We start from the raw sequence: 21,264 nt of genomic DNA on the forward strand, positions 1-21,264 counted from the left end.
AAAAACTGTGCAATCCCACATCGCCTGGGGAAGGTCAAGTGTGATGATTCTAAGATTGTGTAGGTATGGGACTACACAGTTGAAGATGGATTAAATGGATTGATGGGTACTACCTATGCCAACATGATGCATCTTCTTTTCGGTAGCCCATCACTTGAGAACTCCAAAGTTAAGCGTGTTTGACCTGGAGTAGTCTCATGATGGGTAATCTCCTGGGAAGTTTTCCCAGGAGGCGTGTAAGTGAGGAAAAAGCACGCTAGAAAGACTCGTGCTAGTTTGCAGGGCCAGTCGTCATTCCAGGAAGCATCCATAGTGACATGGGGCATTACATTGAAGTTTTTCCCTGAAAAGTTCATGAAGAGATGAGCACATGGCCATGATAATGTAAAGCGCGAAAGTGGGAAAAAAAAAAGATGTGTTGGAGGTGTATGAGGTATCATCGGTTTTATCATATGAAATATTTGGTTCAAGCTTTTAAGCAACTAATGATTTCGATAGGATTTTGAGGTATTTTCACTAAGGTAAAGTTCAAACCGAAATGTACTTTATTTTATGCACCAAAATTTTTTGAGCTAGAGAATGAGGTTTGTATTTAACTAAGTGGAGGATTGTTATGATTTGTTAAATACAAAAGAAAAGTGTTAAAATACAAGCTAAGTATAAACACTTAGTGAATTTCACATAGTGAAGAAGTGAAATTTGAGTTTCAATTGTAGGCACTTTAAAAATGTGTTTTTTGGGTCCAAAGTAATGCATGGAGGTATCTAAGGGTCCCCTAAAAAAGTTTGGTCACATTTGGAGAATTTTTAGGACCTTTGGAGGGGTCCAAAAACAGAGAGGGTGGCGATGTGTTGCCACCCAAGTGGCGCAGCATCGTCTGATGCTTAGGGTTTCAAAAACCCTAGTAGGCAATGCATCGCCTGCATGTAGACGACGTATTGCTTGTCAGGCAATACATCTCGTAAATGCAGGCAATTCGTCGCCTACTAGAGTCTGACAACTTACGTAAATTGCTCTAAATGATGTGTTTTACAAGTTTAATCCTATTGGTTAGACCTAATGATTGTGTCTACTCTATATAAGGGTCAAAATAGAGTTTAGAAGACTTGATCACTCTCTCCAATCTCTCTCTAACCTCTTTATCTCTCTCTAGCTCCAAGATTCTCAAGTTTTCTCCAAGAAACTCGTAAAGAAAGTGTTTCACTTTGTGAGTTTAAGGCTTATTTAATCTCAATCCTCATTTCCTCTTAGAAAGACCTCAATCATCAATGGTAGCTTGGAAATAGAGTATTAGGACAACGTTAAGAAACGTTTATAATCCTTGGATTTGTGTTTTTGTTTTTGTTCTAAGGATTTGCTCAAAGTGGTGGTTCTAAAAGGGTTTTTGAAGGTTCATCAAAGTTGAAGAAGATCATTCACCAATTTGAGTTTGCATAATCTTTCTCAATCTTTATTTAGTCTTTGTCAATCTATTTTTTGTGTAGATTCTAAATTTTGAGGTGGTGTTATCTCACTCTCTACCAACACTGGGCATGCAGGGGCTGGGGTCGCGGGGGTCTAGAGGGTGACCGGGGGCTGAGGTCGCATAGGGTGGCAGGGGTGGGCTATGAGACGAGGGGTTGAGATTCATAGCATTTTATTTTTTATTTTTTCAATATAGCATTTGTGTCAGTGCCCAAGTGTCGCAAATGCTTGGCATTGCGTCAGTGGAAAACTGTCACAAATGCCACATTTGTGGCAGTTGGGCACTGACGCAAATGCCAGGCTGGTTTGCGTCATGGGATTCTGCGTCACGTTTAAAACTGACGCAAACAATCAATTGTGACAGTTGGGAACCATAAAAAATGATCATTTTTGTAGTAGTGTTAGCAACCTACCCAGAATACTCATATCCTATTATGATCTTCATAGATTACCCAATAAGGTGTAAACACCTATGCATAAGACTAACAGCCTCTGAGACAGTATTCCACAACATCAAAAGTCTGAGATCCCTCCAGCTTCACCAATAAGAACTATATGTGATATTTTGATCAAATAAACCAACTCTTTCACTGCATTTTTATTTATTTATTAAGTAAATAGTGATTAAAGACTAATTCAAACATGCTTATAAAAATTGGGTTCGCAGCCGTGCAAACACACCTATGTTTGCCTTACTTTCATGTTTACTTGCAGGCTAAGACATACCGTGTGATTATATTTATACTAAGACAAGTTTGCATTATCTTCATGTTTAAATTGGATGTATAGTTGTTAGCAATAAACGTATTTAGGACCAAAGCAACATCAACACCTTGCAATGGACATGGTGTCTCCTTTCATTAAATGATAAACCAAAGAGTTGTAAGACACTACCATGTGATTGATATCATCACTGCCCCACTAAGAAGCCTTACTCTATCCACCACTCATTCGAACCAACAGCAGATATCCGTCTTCTACTTGTTTCAAATATAAATAAGCAAAATATTGGAAGCTAACCATCAACCCAAATCACACAACCAAAGCTTTCCACTCCCTTTGAGATCTTCTCTCCATCTTCATTCTCAACTTTTCTCGATCCTTCTCTACGTACATCAATCACTATGGGTTTCAGTTTGCCAAGAGTAGTTCCAGCTAAGAAATTGCTTCGACGATCTTTGTCTAACTCAAGCAAAGCAGCTTCAATGGCAGTAGATGTCCCTAAGGGCCATTTAGCAGTTTATGTTGGAGAGAGCGAAAAGAAGAGGTTTGTTGTTCCTGTGTCATTCTTGAATCAACCTTCATTTCAAGACTTGCTTACTCAAGCTGAGGAGGAATATGGATATGATCATCCAATGGGAGGCCTAACGATTCCCTGCACAGAAGATGCATTTATTGAGCTCATCTCAAATCTGAACATTTCATGAAACTGATTAAAATTATGCAGATCCCATTGGAACATTTTTGTAGAGTGAACAATGTAGAGCATATTTTTTTTCTACCTTACATTTTGTTTTCTTTTTCTTGAGGAGTGAAATATGGCTCCCAGAATGAGAAATGTATAGAGGATGTTATCAAACATGTTGTATCAATACTACTATAAAAGAGATTTTTCTGTTTCTTTCAAGATTTTGTTATTAATTTCCATCCAATTTATTTTTATTCAGTTCAACATGTTTTAATCTTCAGACTCTTAAAATGATGCAGTAATTTGGCTATAATTTCTTTCACTAGTTGACAATTCAATCACTTTCAATGTTCAATTTAATTCAACAGATACTCTATATACACATAAATTACCAATCCAATTCATAAGGTCAATAAATAAAATAATGTTGTTATAATTATCAAGTTTCTAGATGTACCAAACAGAGTAACTTTAACTAAAGCTTAGCTGTTGCTGTGCAAGTATTAGAAAACAACATCACATGGTAGGTCAGTTGTGTGCTTCTAATCAACATATAACCCTTCAGTTGGAGAAGTGGACCAGAAATTTGTAACCACTAAAAACTTGTGGTTTTGAGTAGGGCCATGAAGGAGTTGGCCAGAGATTACTAAATAAAAAAGAAATATGTGATTCACGGACCAACTGATTTTTCAAATTAGTTGATATATGGACTAGTCACTTGGAAGTTATCTAAAAGTGGTGTGTTCTGATGTTTACTTTGAAGAAAACAATTTGGTGATTCATAGAGTAGAAGAAAAAAATCCATGTGATTTCCCATGAGACTATGCATTAATTTCCAATCCTCATTAATCATTTTATGTGAGAGTTATGTGTGGACAAAACTTTGTGACATTTTTATGCATAGGATCAGATTCAGGGGCAAGACAAGCCTTCATTTCTCTTGGAAGTTTTATTATTCTATAACAAATGGATAAAAAAGTATTCACTTTAATATGATTAGAATCTTCTCGTTTTTCTGGATAAAAAGTACTTTACAGCCATATATAATTTTCAGTATATTTTCTCATTACATGAAATAAAGTAATAGGCTAAAATGTTGTGCCACTAAAACATATGCAATCTGTGGATGAGCAGATAAAGATTGGATGGAAAATTAAGGCTGCTTTGATTTCAACTATAAATATGTGACTGACCCTAGAAATTGGAACATGCCTTAGACAACTTTATAAATTTTTTGTGATCTGAGTTGGTGTGGTGGGGTTGGGAATGAAGAGCAAGAAAACTTAAGAGAAATAATATGAAAGTAAAATGAGTAGGAAGACAGTTTCATGTGATTGCCCAATGGCTTATGCCTCTCACCAGACCCCATTGCATACAAAATTATTGATTATATATACTCGTGAAAATAGGTTCTTTACCACCACAACTCCTCCCATTCTAAAGTAACAAACCTTTCTTTCTTCTGTGTGATCTCTTTATTTGCCCACTTTTTCTTTCTTTATAGAATTTTACAAAATGGTATTTCGCTTTGGTAGCTTGTTTCATGCCAAGCAACTAGGTCTGTGTAGAAATTTTTACAACCCGTCCAACCCGAATAATCTGCCCAAATCAATTCGAAAAAATCGCCAAAAAACATAACCCGAATAAACCAACAAAAATTTAAACTGCCCAATTGTTAGATTGGGCGGGTTGAAAATAATTATCAACCCGCTCAATATAACCCGATCTGCCCAATTAAGAACTTATTATAAATTTATTATTTTTAATATATTTAAATAAATATATTAAATTTATATATATACTTAATTAAATTTATATTTGTAATTGGACTTTGGACTATATTAATTTTTTTTTTTTTTTTTCATTTTAATTATATATGTTTGTTACTTTGTTTAATACTTTTAATGTTGATTCAATTATTAATTTATTGCCAATTAATATATAAGAAAAATTTTCAAACTCAATGATCAACCCTACCAGCAAGTCATTGAAAAACCCTTTTCAAGTACAAAAGATGTTCCAAAAGGGTACTTGGCAGTTTACGTTGGGGAGAAGAGAATGAAGAGATTTGCGATCCCTCTATCATTCTTGAACCAGCCATCATTCCAAGACTTGCTAAGTCAAGCTGAACAAGAATTCGGATTTGATGGGAGCGCTCACAATTCCCTGCAATGAAGATGCCTTCAACCAACTTGTTTCTCGCTTAAATGTATAATGATGAGCATATAGAAATACTAGAACAATTGCTAACAATAGTGATCATATATACTACAATTTTGTTAAGGTATATACCATGTACATATTTTTTTTCCTTGGAGACCAAAAGTAAAAAGTCACCAAGAATGATACAAATGAATATAACTGCATTTCTTCTACAATGAATTATGCGTACAACTTTTCTTTCCTCTCATATTCTGATATGGAATCTTTATCCTTTGTCTAGTTTCTTTTGCTGCAATTACATATGCACAGCAGCTCAGCTTGACTAAAAGCCAAAAACTAAAGTCAAATCAACGCGAACCATAGAAAAAAAGAAATAAGAGATTTATTTATTAGTAGAGAAAGAAAGCGTTAATTACTCTGTCCTAGCCTTGTTCTTGTGAATACTTGATTTACTAAGGATGAGCGTGGCACCTGAAAACCACTGAAATGGTAATGGTTCTTCAAACAAAAAATACCCAGCTAGGCCAGAAGTGAGAAAGTTGGTGAGCGTAGCTTGAAGAGAAGAGAGAGGTCTAAGGCTGTTGACATAACATCCCCACATTGTGAGGTTGAACAGTACTACCAAACCACACCTGATTATCTGATGAGAGCTAAAAAGCTTGGCGGATATGGCAGCTAGAGCGGCGTTGAGCCCCGCTGACACTGCCCACCCGTACCCTGCTTTCTTGTTCTTCATACCTTTCAATCCTCACGCCGTCGTATTCGATTCGGATCTCTAGCAGGAAGAAGAAAAGGAGACCGAGTAGAAGATACTTGCTCGCATAGATATCTAGATGTGCCTTTGATATTATATTCAGGACCGGGCTTGAGGGTAGGGCATATACAAAAATTTGTTATGCAAATTCTTTATTCCCTCACATACTTGGTCCAAATAAGTGGGACCTAAATTTTGAACAATTTTGAATCTTGATGTTTTTCTTTTATAAACTTTATACTTGATTAATTAGTTATGTAAACCGAATCTAAGAAGTTGTACTTGTATGATTATGAAAAGCATGGGCAATAAAGTAATTAGTAGTCCAAAAAGTGTACAGTTGAGGACAATAAAGTAAAATATGTATTGTGTTTGAACTTATTTACAATATTGGGTAAGTAATTTTTTGATACAGCTAAGTAATTTTTAATGAAACGACCAGTAATAACGTTGCATCGGAAAGTAAAAAATTTGAAGTAATTTTTATTTGTTTTTTTTTTTTTTGCGTATAAGTAACATTTTTATGCTAGTAAGTAATATTTAATTGGGTGGTGAGTAATAATGTTATAGCTGAAAGTAAATATAGTTTTATTATTATAATAATAATAAAAAAAAAACCAACAATGACTAGAATCAAATGAGCACACCTCATGAGCCTTAGTTGTCTCATGATCACTATAGAGAGCTTTATTGGCTACATTACTCATGTTGACAACATTGCACTAGTAATACATTTTCGACCAAATGAGAATCAGATAAATGGTACTCATGTTAACAACATAAAAAATTTACTTGGTTCAAACAAGTATAACCTAAATCGAGTGGATGAGACCAACACTCTTTAGTAAGCACAAATCGAGATCAATACAAAGTTATATAATCTGAATAAGAATTTTGTTTTTATTTTTCAAACTCTCATCAACATAATACAAGAACACAGTACAACCTTTGTCAATGCTGAATACAAGATGACATCTAAGTTACATATTCTCTCTATAAAGTTATTAATATAATCTATTGACCAACTTGAGTCTAAAGATCGTTTTCAACCACTAAAACTGTCAAATACTCAAATTGCAATTATTACTGCTTTCTGTTGTGATAGTTGAACTGTAATTAAGTCCAATTTGAGAAAGTTTGGGAGCAAATAGTAAGTTAAGAGATTTTAACCTTACATGATATTATGATGAGAATTTTAGTCCAATAAGTTGATGTAGAGGAATGCAGACTGCATCTAATTTGTATAATTTGTACATCAAAACTGTTCATTAATGTACACTCTGGGAAAAGCCAAAAGACAATTTCACAATGTACATAATTTCAAGTCAAGTTAGTTAAACAATATAAAACTCGATGAGAGTAATGATAAAAATGAAAGGAAAAAAATGATCAATAAAAAATGAAACTTAACATGACAAAGAGTATGTGATTATATATTTATGAAACTGCCAATTATTACAGGGGAAACACATTTATACATTGTATAGACACAATAAAAAAGATGAGATTATGAGTTAGAGAAGTACAAACCTCATCAACATTTGATCTCTTGGGATGCCCTCGTGATCAAATCTTAATCCTACCGTCTATATTGTTGTACACAAATAACAATATAAAAAGAACTTATCCTTTTTCTATTTGAAATTGATTAATCAACTAAGAGGCAAAACTGCAGATAACTGATATGTCATAAAACAAACAAATAATGCACTATGAGTTTCACTAATATATATATATATATATTTTCTATTAAAGCAGCGAACCGAAGTCAATCTGCAAATTTTTATAATAAATCTAAGATATATACAATCAAATCTCTTGGATTTTTGTTTATTTCCTAACAACAAAATATGATTACTTGCACATGCTCTATCGAAGTCACAACCACATAAAGCTAGAAACATTGAAATAAATGACCTGAAATTAGTTACAACAAAACTCCCCATGATCTATACTTACAATACAAAAGAAATAAATAAATAAATAAATAAAAGAAGGCCTAAAAGAGTGATTGAAGCACCTTAAGCCTACAATATCACTTATAAAGATTACAAAGCACATAAATAATAGGAATATTAAATAAATGAACATTTCATTTAGCTAATATTTTAAAGAGAGAGGTTTAACCTTTTCTGGCACTATTGCTTCGTCACCTCTATTCTCAACATTCATGTGATTCCTATTATGTTTCATCTTTATTGTATCAAATCTTTAAATTAAATTAACACCAAGAACCTGAAAAAAGAAAAATAATAATAGAAAGAGAACATAATTATGTGTGTGTTCATACATATATATATATATATATACATAAAACTATTTGTCAATCAATATAAACAATTCATATATTATCACATGAAGATGATATGCAACAAAATAATATTAGCATAAAGCAATACCCAAAACTTAAAACCAACCTCATGAAAATATCAACATAATAGCAGTAAGATGGTGTTACTTTTATTAAGCTTAAATTTCCTATAGATTTTCTTTCATAAAAATGACACATAAGTTTGGTTGAGTAAATTTAACAAATTGGTGGAGTGTTGAACCTGAAAGTCTTACAACAACAAACATAGCCCATGAAAATAATCAGATTCTTTAAACCTCTCCAAGTTCTCAGGTACTTTACCAAGGCTAAGAGGACCGAAACCAAAGTCATTGAATATCTATAATCAACAAAAATTTAGTTAAAATACTGGGGATCACACACTCTCGCTATTCCTTTGATTATTTTTTTTAGCAAGATTTCAAGACATTGTTTTTTAGAGTTTTTTTTTTACAGAAATAAAACCAAAAAAAAAAAAATTATACGCAAAACGGTAGTCGGTTGCTAAAGGATGTGAAAGGATATATGTATATTTTAACACATCCTAAACCAAACACCACAATCCCACCGTTCACTATGGATCCAATGGCTGAAAAATAAATGAAGGACTAAGTCCTTCAAATACAAGTGAGGGACTAAAGAATTGTCCTTTTAAAAAAATATAGTTTTTTATTTTATTTTTGGAGGCCTTTACACATTTAAAAAATTGGTTGTCTCATTCATTATGTGGGGGGGGGGGGGGGGGGGGGGGCTAGGCACATGCCTGTCCTGCCTGTGCTCAGGGCCGGAACTAATTATATTTTATTATAATGAATTGTGTTTTTTAAAATAGAGGAAATTATATTTTATATGTGATTTTTAATAGAGTATACAAAAATATGAGTTTTTTTTTAAATAATTTAATCTATGTTTTTTTTTAAAGAATTTTCACTTTTATGAGTTTATTTTCCTATATTTTTGTATAAAAGTTGGTTTATGTTTATAGTTTAACTCTTATTCAAGTTTTAATAATTTGGAAGGGTATGTTTATAATTTGATTATTATTTTTGTAGCTTATTTGTTTTTTTTTTTTATATTATTTTTATATTACTAATTTTATATTAAATTTTTCTTTGGTTATTTTACAATTTTTTTTGTAATATGAATTATGTTTATTTTTTTATTTATTATAAACATTATTTTCTTTTTTTAAGATTGCACGTTTCTTTTTTCAAATCATGGTTAAGGTAACCAACTACTTGATTGATATTTGACAGTTATGTAAAAATAAATTAAGTCGTCTCCCATTCAACTCAAAATATTTTATTATTTATTGTCATTTTTTATTATTGTATTTTTTTTTACTATACATAAAAAAAATCAAATCAAGTTTTTTGTTCTAAATTTTTTTTTAAAGATCATGACTATTTTTTCTTGTTTGGGTTAAGTAACTAATAACGATCACATTTTCATATATGATTTTTTTTCAACTTTGGATGTTTCCATCAGGGTAACTAGGTACCCATTCACATTTTCATATCAGAAGTTTTTTTTTTCAAATTTGAATGTCTACATTAGGATAACTGGTTACCCATTTATATTTTTTATATCTATTTTTCTTTCCAAATTTAGATATTCCTATCAGGGTTACTGGTTACAAATTTGGATATTCCTAGAGTCTCTAGCTTTGTCTTCTCTTGACCAAGCTTCCCAGGTGTCCAATAACATTCAAAAATAAAATCGGTTGAGCAGTTTCATATTTTGAGGAATTAGTATATTTAAATGAGTAATGATATGTGCACCCAAAATATACACACAAACATTATACATAGTGATGTGGCAGTTTAACCTAGCCAATCACATTTATTAAATTTGGGACCCACTGTTTTAAAAAGCAGTGACACGTACTATGTGTAATGTTTGGGTGCATATTTTAGGTGCAAATATAATTACTCTATTGAAATTTAGGCTTATTAGGATTTTTTTTCCCCAAACTATTACTACTACCAAATCGTGCCTCCTGAATTTTTTAGCAAGTTAAAAATTCTCCCTAAACTATTCATGTTACTGAAATGTGGGACTTCCGTCCAATTTTTGTGATATGGCGACACTGGAGTACTGATGTAGATTGCTACATGTATAATATAAAAAATAGATAGAATTTTACTTCCAAACTTTTACCGTTACCAAATTATGCCCCTCGAATTCCAAAATTTAAAATTTAAACAATATTTTGAATATTAAAAAGAAAATATAAAAATAATTAAACTAAAAATTCATTTACATTAAATTAAATCATACAAAATAAAAACTTACGGCGACATAGGTGACACCAAAGCTGAATATCGCAAGGGACCCACATGAGCCCAGTCTGTTGACGATGTCGCTACCCAACCAACTTTGAGCTCATTCTGACGCATGTCTAACACCCAAGCCAATTTTTTTATCATGATCAATTGTTTTTTTTTATAATTTTAATGGTTTTTTTTTCTTTTTTTTAATATTCAAAAGATTTTTTAATTTTAAATTTTTAAAATTCAGGGGGTACAATTTGATAATAGCAATTGTTTGGGGGGCAAAAATCATATTTATTATTTATATTATAAATGATGCGTTGACATGACAATACCACATTGACCACCAAACTGCCACATCACCATTCTGTTAGCGAAATTAGATGGAAGTCCCACATTCAATAACGTGAATAATTCATGGGAAATTTTTAACAAATTAAAAAATTCGAGGGACATAATTTGGATTAGTAATAGTTGAGGGAAAAAATCCTAATAAGCCTTAAATTTAATGTTTAAATTCAAATAGTTGACTTCAAAAAGTAGGGAGTTCTTTGTTATCACTTCAGTTCTTATAAACACAAAAAAGTCTACAGAAATTTTACTATGATTTATTTATAGTAAAATAACTCATGTAGTTGTAGACAGTTGACTTTTATTATTCTTAATGACAGAGACTAGTGGATATGTTAAGTGATTTTTTATGGACATTATTATGGGACTATCTTATATAATTTTTGGATGAGAATTTTTATGGTTTATATTTTGTAAAGTACTTCTAGACTTCTTAGACTTAATCATTATGGACTTTATTAAGTTTTCACTTCAAGTTTCCAACAACCAAAAAAAGTTTTCACTTCAAGTTCAAAGTTTAAAATATGAGACATATTATGAATGTTATTATATATGTAGGAATTATTTTATGTATGATATGAGTAAAATGATATTGACTTTATTGAATATAAAAGTAGTTAGTTGTTAGTATTTAATTAACCTAACCTGCTCATAAAATTGCCAAATTAAAAAAAAAAAAAAAAACCAAAACCGCCCACAAATGCCTAGTCCACCCATTGTGCACTCTTATAGAAAGCATTATATTTTTTTTAGGAGTTTTGGCAATAAAATTGCTTAATATTTAAAAATAGTAGCACTTAAATCCTTAATCAAAAAATATGATTGCAGAGAATCAAAAGTAAGATTCCTCAAGCTTCACAAATAAGCATGAACAATGTGATATTTTGATGAAATAAACCAACTGTTCACTGCATTTTATATATATATATATATATATGCATTAATTATCTGATTGAAGAGTAATCTTGCTAATTAAATTTGGTTTGCAGCTGTACAAACACAGCTATATTTTACGTCACCTTCATGTTTAGTTGAAGGATAAGACATTACATGTGATTATATATACTAAAATTATACATCAAAATGCCTATGTGCTTAAAGTGGATGTTATACAGTCATTCAAAAAAAATATAGTTCTTAGCAATAAACATGTTTAGGTCCAAAGGAACATTAAGAGCTTGCAATGGACTTGGTGTCTCCTAAATTAAATGATAAAGAAGAGTTGTAAGACAATACCATGTGATGTGATGATATCACCACCCCACTTCACAAGCCTTACTCCATCCACCACTCATTCAAACCAACACAAGATATCCTTCTACTACTTGTTTCAAATATAAATAAGCATAACATTGGAAGCTAACCATCAACCCAACTAATCACACAACCAAAGCTTTCCACTTCCTTTGAAATCTTCTCTACATACATCTTTCATTCTCAACTCTCTTTTATCCTTCTAAACATACATAGATAACCATGGGTTTCCGTGTGCCAAAAGTAGTTCCAGCTAAGAGATTTCTTCGACGATCTTTGTCCAATTCAAACAAAGCAGCTTCAATGGCAGTAGATGTCCCTAAAGGCCATTTAGCAGTTTATGTTGGAGAGAACGAAAAGAAGCGGTTTGTTGTTCCTGTGTCATTCTTAAGCCAACCTTTATTTCAAGAGTTGCTTATCCAAGCTGAAGAAGAATATGGTTATGATCATCCAATGGGAGGCCTAACGATTCCCTGCACAGAAGATGCATTTATTAATATCATCTCGAATCTGAATGCTTCATGAGACTCAACAAAATTAGGCAGATTCATTGCAACATTTTTGTAAAGTGAACAATATAGAACATATTTTTTTCCACCTTACATTTTATTTTCTTTTTCCTTGCGGAGTGAAATATGGCTCCCAGAATGAGAAATGTATAGAGGATGTTAGTATCCATATTGCTATATAATATTTTTATTTCTTTCTTTCAAGAATTTGTTATTAATTTGCATCTAATTCATTTTTATTCAAGTCAACACATGTTTTAGTCTTCAGGCTCTTTAAATGATGCAGTAATTTGGCTATAATTTCTTTCATTATTCAACAATTTAGCCACTTTCAAAGTTCGATCTAATTCCAAAATATTCTATTTATACACACTAATTACTAATCTATCTAATCTAATTCATATTTTTAATGAATAATATTTAGTTGTTATAATTGTAAAGTTGCTACATTTACCAGAGGAAATTTAACTAAAGCTGAGCTGTTGTTGTGTTAGTATTACAGAACAACGTCACAATCACATGGTACGTAAGCTGATGTTTGTAGCCATTGATAAGTTGTGGTTATGAGAAGGCCATGAAAGAGGTGGCCAAACGTTATTGTAATAACTATGAGTGGCTGTAATTCATAAATCCATGTGATTTATGGACCAACTGATTTTTCAAATTAGTCAGAACAAGGATCAATCACTTAGAAATTACCTAAAAATTTGATTTAAGAAGAAACAATTTTGTGATTAATAGAGTAGATAGAAAAATTCCATGTAATTTCTCATGACACTAAGCATTTCCAATCCTCATCAATCATTTTATGTAAGAGTTGTGTTTGGACTATACTTTGTGACATATATATGCAAAGGATTAGAGTCATTTCTTTTGAAAGTTTTATTGTTCTTTAGCAAATGGATAAAAGGTATTTACTTTAATATGATTTGATTCTTCTTGTTTTCTTTTGGATAAAAAGCCCTTTAGAGCCAAATATAATTTTCAGTGTTTTCTCATTGCATGAAATAAAAGGAACAAGCTAAAATGTTCTGTGCCACTAAAAGTATGCAATGTCAGTACAAGTTGTACAGCTGATACTGTTATGTCCCACAATGGGGCAGTGTCCAGAAGATGAGCAGATAAAGATTGTAAAACTAAGGCTGCTTAGATTTCAATTATAAATATGTGTGTGACCCTTGAAACTGGGACATGCCTCAGACATCTTTATACAAAATTTGTGATCTGAGTTGTTTGGTGGGGCTGAGAATGAAGAGCAACAGAACTTTAGAGAAATATGAAAGTATAATGAGTAGGAAGACAATACCATGTGATTGCCCAATGGCTAATGCCTCTAACCAGACCTCATTGCATCTTGAGACTTATTTGTCCTACAAGATTTTTTATTATATATACTCATGAAAACAGGTTCCTTAGCACCACAAGTCTTCACATTCTAAAGTATCAAACCTTTCCTTAGCCATCCTCTGAGATCTCTTTGCTTGCCTACTTTTTCTGTCTTTACAGAATTTTACAATAATGGGTTTTCGTTTTGCCAAGCAACTCATTCAGAGGCCTTTTTCAAGTACAAAAGATGTTCCAAAAGGGTACTTGGCAGTGTATGTTGGCGAGAAGAGAATGAAGAGATTTGTGATCCCTGTGTCATTCTTGAACCAGCCATCATTCCAAGACTTGCTATGTCAAGCTGAACAAGAGTTTGGATTTGATCATCCAATGGGAGCTCTTACAATTCCCTGCAATGAAGATGCCTTCATCCAACTTGTTTCTTGCTTAAATGTCTAATGATGAGTAGATAGAATTAGTAGACAATTGCTAACAATACTGATTACTACAATTTTGTAAAGGCATATAATGCCAAAACCATGTACATATTTTTTCCTTGGGACCAAAAGTAAAAAGTCTCCAAGAATGATATAAATGAACACAGCTGCACTCTTTCTTCAATGATTTATGTGTAGATTTTTTTTCATCTTATATTCTGTTGTAGAATCTTTTATCCTTTGCCTATTTTTTGTTCCACAATTACTTGAACAGCAGTTCAGCTTGCAAATGAAAAGGACTAAACAAAAAGTCTTTCTGTGTATTGTTCAGAATTATAAATCAGTGTGAAAAACATTCAATCATGAACTCTAAAACTTGAAGAAATCATCCTTGAATTGGTCAATGCACTCATGAGTAACCTCTGTTTACATAAATTAGTTTGAACTTTGAAGTTATTGTAATGATTTACCAAATCCAATCAAAGAAATCTATAGTTCCATCTTACATGAATACTTTTGTCCATTGTCCCTGCATTTGCATCCCATATACCAAATCAAAATCCAAATGTATAGCAATAAAATGAGCAAGGGGTTTGTTTTCAATCTAATCTATGGTACAATACTCATAGTTCTTTCTTTTACCAATTCTCAAGGTTTAGCAATCATGCTGTTTGATTACCATAACTTCATCAATTTTGGGTGCTAGTGTTAACTAGAATAGAATGTATGTGGTATTTTGAAGAAAAAAAACTCAATTATTTATTGACTGATATGTTAAAACTAGATTTGCAGCTGTAAAAACAAACTGTATAACTTCTTGAACTATGTTCTTGTTTAGTTGTAGGCTAAGACATACCATGTGATCTCTAATGAGCTTATACCACTGAGTAGACCCCATTCAAATGCCTCTGTCCCTTAACATGACGTTGAAACATGCTTGGTCCAAAGCAACATCAAGATCCTTGTAATGGGCTGCTAAGGCGACTCTTCAATTAATCAGAATGATAATGAAGAGTTTGGAAGACAATCCCATGTGATCCCTCTTGTTCCATATATCTTAGTAGACCCACTCATAAGCTTAGATCAACCATTCATTCATACCACAGAAGATACTCTTCTCATTGATGTGAATATAAATAAGCATATAGGATTGGAGGATAACCATCAAAGCAACTAATCACAAACCAAAGTTTCTCTAGTTTTCCACTTTCTTTGAGAGCTTCTCTTCCTTTATATTCTCAATTTTCCTTGTTACTTCTCTACATACATCATCAATAACCATGGGTTTCAGTTTGCCAAGAGTAGTTCCAGCTAAGAAGTTTCTTCGAAGGACTTTGTCGAATTCAAACAAAGCAGCTTCAATGGCAGAAGATGTTCCTAAAGGCCATTTGGCAGTTTATGTTGGAGAGAACAAAAAGAAGCGGTTTGTTGTTCCTGTGTCGTTGTTGAGCCAATCTTCATTTCAAGAATTGCTTCTTCAAGCTGAAGAGGAATATGGATATGATCATCCAATGGGAGGCCTAACAATTCCCTGCTCAGAATATGCATTTATTGAGCTTATCTCAAATCTTAACATTTCATGAAACTGATTAAAATTACAGAGATTCATGTAACAATTTTGTAGAGCAAATTTGTCAACACATTGTTGATCCTTTTTTTCCCTCACTTTCATTCTTTTTTCCTTGTGGAGTGAAAAATAGCTCCCAGATTGAGAAATGTATAGAGAGATGTTTATTGGAATAGTCGTATCAATATAAATTTCTGGTTCTCTTCACTTTGGAGTTTGATATATTACAGTTTTTATCCTCTCAAAACTTCAGTACATAGACTAATTTAATGGTTACTGTGTAATCATTATTTGCTTGTTATAATTATAAAAAAATTCAAGATTTACCAAAGAGAAAGAACTTCAACTAGAAGTTAGGCTTAGCTGTTGATGTGGTAGTATTACAGAACAAAATCACATGGTAAGTCAGTTGTTGCGTTTTATCATTTGACACTACCTTTCACATCAGAGAAAAGTATATAAGAAAATTTCTATCAATTGAAAACTTGTGGTTTAGGCTGGGCCATTAAAAGAGGTGGCCAGAAGTTAAAGGACTAGGAGTGATCCTAACCTATTAATCAGTAAGTAGGCTAACTGATCTGTTGAATTAGTTGGTGCAAGGAGAAATACATGTCCTAAACTTGTCCGGTCACCAAAATATGATTTACTTTATTACACTTATTTCAATGGAAAACTTTTAAGTACAAGAAACATTACAATTTCTCTTCTAAATTTGTTGTTATAACAATTTATTTCATAAGGCATAAACAAAAAGTCATGACAATACATTTCTTAAACAACGACATAGACATAGCTTAGCTGCTGTGAATTTAGACTTCTGATTAAGTTCATCACAAAACACAGACCCTTAGGATGGTTCACATTATGATCTGAATTAAATTCAGATGCAAGACAAGCCTACATTGTTTTTCGAACTTTTACATCACTCTTTTATTTTGTAACTTGATAAACAAATGATTCTTATGTACTAAAAAAAAATTGGGCTACATATGATTCTTGTTCATTAAAAAACAGAGGTGATACTTGTGTGGGCATCTTTTCTTTTATATTTTGTTAAAGAAAAAGTTGAATCATATATTACAGTTTATATCTTCCAGAAAAAGTTCTTTGTGATCAGGTTACTGGGAAATGACAGTATAGTTGAGTATGACAAGTCTTTAAATGCATAAACCAGTCAGTGCAGGATCATATCATTAAGATTAGAAATCAAAGCCTGTATAAGTTGTATGAAAATATGTGGCCCCTTGCAGTAGGGGATATGTCGTGGAAATTTTATTACATAATTTGTGTTAAGAATTGGATGAAATATCTATGTATTAGACAGAGAATTCAATCATAACGGAAATAACGAGCAGGGTGTATCTCAGCATGTTCTGCAATCCTAGTGAAGCTAGTACATCCAGCAGCTAACAATCTGTACTTGCATCCTGCAAATAACAATCTGTAAAGCCAAATTAGAAACAGAACTGTTAGACCTGGTGTTGTTCTGTTTTCTTTTCAACAAGCTGGACATGAAGGTTTATGACCCCCAACTGTGAGAACATAAAATATAAGCATTGACGAGTAGGATGACAATAGCATGTGATTTCTCGAGGGCAATTCCTTTCACTAGACCCCATCTATTTAACTGCTTTAGTCTTCACCTTTTATCTCCATTGAATGGATATACCCCATCAAGGCTATGGAATGTGTATATATACACATAAGATTGGGTTCCTTAGCACCTCAAATTTCACATTCTCAAGTATTCAGCTTTCCTAGCAAACCCATTGAGATCTCTTTTGTATTCTATCTTCTCCATTCATACTTTCTTCTTCCTTTAGAGACAATCACAAGGATGGGTTTTCGATTTCCAAGCATGGTTCATGCTAAGCAACTTATTCAAAGACCTTTTTCAAGTTCAAAAGATGTTCCAAAAGGCTATCTGGCAGTTTATGTTGGAGATGAGACCAAAATGAAGAGATTTGTGATCCCTTTATCATATTTGAGCAAGTCATCATTCCAAGAGTTGCTGGGTCGAGCTGAAGAGGAATTTGGATTTAATCATCCAATGGGAGCTCTTACAATTCCCTGCCCAGAAGATGCCTTCATCAATCTTATTTCTCGCCTCGCTTGAATGCCCAATGATTGGCATAGACAATGATTATTGACATCTCTAACAAGAACGATTGTTACAATTTTGTAAGGAAAACAATGCCAAAACAATGTATATATTTTTCCTTGGGAATCAACAAAATAGTTGTTCCTAAGACTAAGATAATTGAATACAATTCTAAGATATTATCAACCATTATTTGATTGATCTTGAAATAGAATTCTTTCTCATCCACCATTATATTTTATATGATTAGCCTAACATTAAGCAAATTGCAAAAAAAATCTTGTTTCCATATCTTGTCAATAAAAGTAATCTCATATACATTTTTTGAAACAAAACTACTTGTATTGTTGATCGTTTGCCAATAGTACCAACTAGTAAATTTCTAATAGTCTTTTATCTAGTTCAAGCAAAGCAGCTTCAGTACCAGTAGAGAACGAAAAGAAGGGGCATGTAATTCAAGTGTCATTATTGAGCCAACCTCTATTTCAAGAGTCGCTTATTCAAGTTGAAGGTGAATATGGATTTGATCATCAAATGAGAAGCTTAACAATTCCCTGCACAGAAGAAGCATTTAATGATCTCATATCATATCAAATCTGAATGCCTCATAAGACTCAACAAATATTAGGCAAATTCGCCAGAACAGTTTTGTAAAGTGTAGAGACTAAAAGTACAACATAATTTATCTTTACCTTAAAGATTGAAAAATATTTTCCTGATGGAGAAATGTGTAATGATATGACTGCGGCTGATGTATAAAAGTTCCAGTGAAAAACTTAAAGCATATCTTTAGCCTAAAAAATAATACTCGCTAAACTATGCTTGGTCTAGAGTTGCTTTTCACTTGTTTCCAATGCCCATTTTCTTCACATCACTTTTCCTTTAGGTCATCTACATAGCTGCTTGGCCTTTACTATTCAATATAATATCCAAACTTTCTACCATGCTTCCCTACTCTATTTCAGATATACAAAGAGACTCAAAATCTGTTCCAGCTTTTCAAAGGATTCAGTTCTTCCCTGAATTTGATCTGATTGCGAAGCCTTTCACTAGCAAGCAATATGGATAAAGATATATTTAGCATTACACACTAGTGTGAGGATATCCCTGATTGAAAACAAAAAGCAGCTCTAAAAGGTCAGCTTTGTCCAAGGCCAAGGAGAAATCAAACAACCAAAGTTATTTTTTGCAGTAGCAATGGTATGCACTGTATAATAAACTCGTATTAACATTTACAGATGATCAAAAGACAAACAGAACTAGAGGTCTGCGTTTAACTTTAGCATATTCTCCTGGTATATGTGAATCCATACACCACTCCTTTGCACTGCTGCCCACTAGCTTCTATATTCCCTCAACAGATAGTCTAGTCAGAGTGGCCTAATCTTCTAGATATACATACAACAAGTAGATGACCCTGAGGAATTGAACTTCGTAGCATGAGAAAGCAAACCACAAGCCTGATTACACAGCTAAGGGCAGAGTTTATTTCAAACAACGTTTAAGCTTGCAATAATTCATCATCTGGTCCTCCATTACCCAGAAGCTTTGTCCCCAACTCTGCCCTTGGCTTTGGGGAAAGACCTTTCACTAGCATCTCTTCATCATACTTTCTAGCCACGTCTAACATACCCTTGTCAATCAAAGCATCAATCAAAGCATTGTAAGCTGACTCATTGGGACTCATCCCGAGTTCTTCCATCTTCTCCCATACAATGAAAACCGGTCTAAGGAAACCCCATCTCCCAAACTTCCTCATCAACATCACAAAAGTGTCCATCCTCGGCCGAACACCACTGACAATCATTCTATTGAACAATCCAAGGATCTCTTTCGGTTGCTGCAGAGAAGCAAAAAAACAATGATATGTAATAACATCTGGTGAACAGCCCTTGTTAAGCATTTTATCAAGCACCTTGGATGCTTCCCTGTATCTCCCATTTTCACACAAAAGCTTTATAATAGTATTATGACTAACAACATTGGGTTCACAACCACATTCTCTCATCTCCCTAAAGACCCGGATCGAAAAATCAACCCCTTCAGAAAGACCAACCGCACGAATGACTGTATTATATGCCACCACATCCAATTTGATCCCTTTCTTCTTCATCTCCTTATACAATTTCACTGCTTTCCATGGCTTCCCACTCTTGCATAGTATATCCATATATATAGAATAAGAATGCAAATCTTTTTCAACTCCTCTCTTATCCATCTCTTCCCAAAAGTCCCTGCACTTACTCCACCACCCCAACTTAAACCAACCCCGGAGAATGATATTGAAAATCTTAGTATTCTTCTCCAAACCTAACTCACTGTTTTTCCAAAAGCACAAGTCTTGAGCATCAATAACATGCTTAAACTCACAAAGAGCATCAATAAGATTACAATACGAAGTTTCATCCTTTAAACCAAACTCTCCCAAACGATTATAAGTACCAACCGCCTCATTGACGAGGTGAGCGGAGACATAGCGCTTGAACATGATCCGGAACGTGGTATGGTCCGGATAAGAAACTGGGTCCTGGCACATTCGTTGAATTAAATCCCAAGAGAGATCGAACTCGAAATACTTACCGAGAATATCGAGCATTCGATTGTATGTCTCTGTGGTGTGTTGAAAAGTGTGGTGGGTTTCGGCCCATTTGAAGAACTCGAAGGCGCGGCGCCAGTCATTGCAGTAGGAAGAAAGGGTTTCGCGGACTGTGGTGGGGTCGAAAATGGGAGGGTCATCCGATAGAAGTTTGATCGATTTGCAGTGATTAGAAGTGGAAAAGGATTGAGCTCGTGAGAGGGCTTGGGTCTGGGTTCGATAGAGAAGGAGGAGGTTTGTAAGGCACCTGGAGTTGAATGAAGATGGCACCATTTTTGTTTTGGTTTTGTGACACTACCTATCTATCATCACTCTCTCGCCATTGCCAACTGCGGCTGCACCAAGTGAGCCTAATGCCTAAGCTAATTCTGAATAAATAGAAATAATGAACTTTGGTAACACAGTTTCAGAGTCTTGGACTTTTTATTGTAATTGTCTCAAAGTTTCATCCAAAATTTATTCTTGCTTGTAGCATTGACTTAGTTAAAAATTCATAAGCAATTCCAACCACACCAGCCATTTGATAAAATTAGCTAACATTTTTTTTAGCCTTTTCCTACTTCTACTATAATCTCATCATCCTATTATAATAATTTGTTTTTGAACTAGTCAAATAATGCTAGTGTGAAAAATAGCTAAATTAATAACATATTATTTTAATAATAAAAATTAGTAAGGAGGGGACATAAACACAAAATTAAATTGGCAGCACACATATTCTCTATAAAATACAAA

General features: G+C 33.2%; 6 protein-coding genes across 6 annotated transcripts; 4 read left to right on the top strand and 2 right to left on the bottom strand.

Annotated features, from left to right (window-relative positions):
* The first annotated feature begins 2,460 nt into the window (after positions 1-2,460).
* Positions 2,461-3,091, top strand: LOC133781902 (auxin-induced protein 15A-like). Its single transcript, XM_062221013.1, has one exon. The coding sequence runs from the start codon at positions 2,589-2,591 to the stop codon at positions 2,889-2,891; it is 303 nt and encodes a 100-aa protein (XP_062076997.1). The 5' UTR covers positions 2,461-2,588; the 3' UTR covers positions 2,892-3,091.
* Positions 3,092-5,215: 2,124 nt separating this feature from the next.
* Positions 5,216-5,783, bottom strand: LOC133781904 (uncharacterized). The gene has a single exon (XM_062221015.1). The coding sequence runs from the start codon at positions 5,769-5,771 to the stop codon at positions 5,448-5,450; it is 324 nt and encodes a 107-aa protein (XP_062076999.1). The 5' UTR covers positions 5,772-5,783; the 3' UTR covers positions 5,216-5,447.
* A 6,174-nt stretch (positions 5,784-11,957) lies between these two features.
* LOC133781905 (indole-3-acetic acid-induced protein ARG7-like) lies at positions 11,958-12,712 on the top strand. Its single transcript, XM_062221016.1, has one exon. The coding sequence runs from the start codon at positions 12,219-12,221 to the stop codon at positions 12,519-12,521; it is 303 nt and encodes a 100-aa protein (XP_062077000.1). The 5' UTR covers positions 11,958-12,218; the 3' UTR covers positions 12,522-12,712.
* Positions 12,713-15,411: 2,699 nt separating this feature from the next.
* On the top strand, positions 15,412-16,039 carry LOC133783882 (auxin-induced protein 15A-like). Its single transcript, XM_062223486.1, has one exon. The coding sequence runs from the start codon at positions 15,546-15,548 to the stop codon at positions 15,846-15,848; it is 303 nt and encodes a 100-aa protein (XP_062079470.1). The 5' UTR covers positions 15,412-15,545; the 3' UTR covers positions 15,849-16,039.
* Positions 16,040-17,669: 1,630 nt separating this feature from the next.
* LOC133784844 (auxin-responsive protein SAUR21-like) lies at positions 17,670-17,948 on the top strand. Its single transcript, XM_062224117.1, has one exon. It carries the CDS (start codon positions 17,670-17,672, stop codon positions 17,946-17,948), a length of 279 nt encoding a protein of 92 aa, XP_062080101.1.
* Positions 17,949-19,112: 1,164 nt separating this feature from the next.
* On the bottom strand, positions 19,113-20,997 carry LOC133781906 (pentatricopeptide repeat-containing protein At1g80550, mitochondrial-like). Its single transcript, XM_062221017.1, has one exon. It carries the CDS (start codon positions 20,800-20,802, stop codon positions 19,435-19,437), a length of 1,368 nt encoding a protein of 455 aa, XP_062077001.1. The 5' UTR covers positions 20,803-20,997; the 3' UTR covers positions 19,113-19,434.
* Positions 20,998-21,264: the final 267 nt, after the last annotated feature.

Source organism: Humulus lupulus, chromosome 6 (assembly GCF_963169125.1).
Source record: "Humulus lupulus chromosome 6, drHumLupu1.1, whole genome shotgun sequence".
Taxonomy (NCBI): domain Eukaryota; kingdom Viridiplantae; phylum Streptophyta; class Magnoliopsida; order Rosales; family Cannabaceae; genus Humulus; species Humulus lupulus.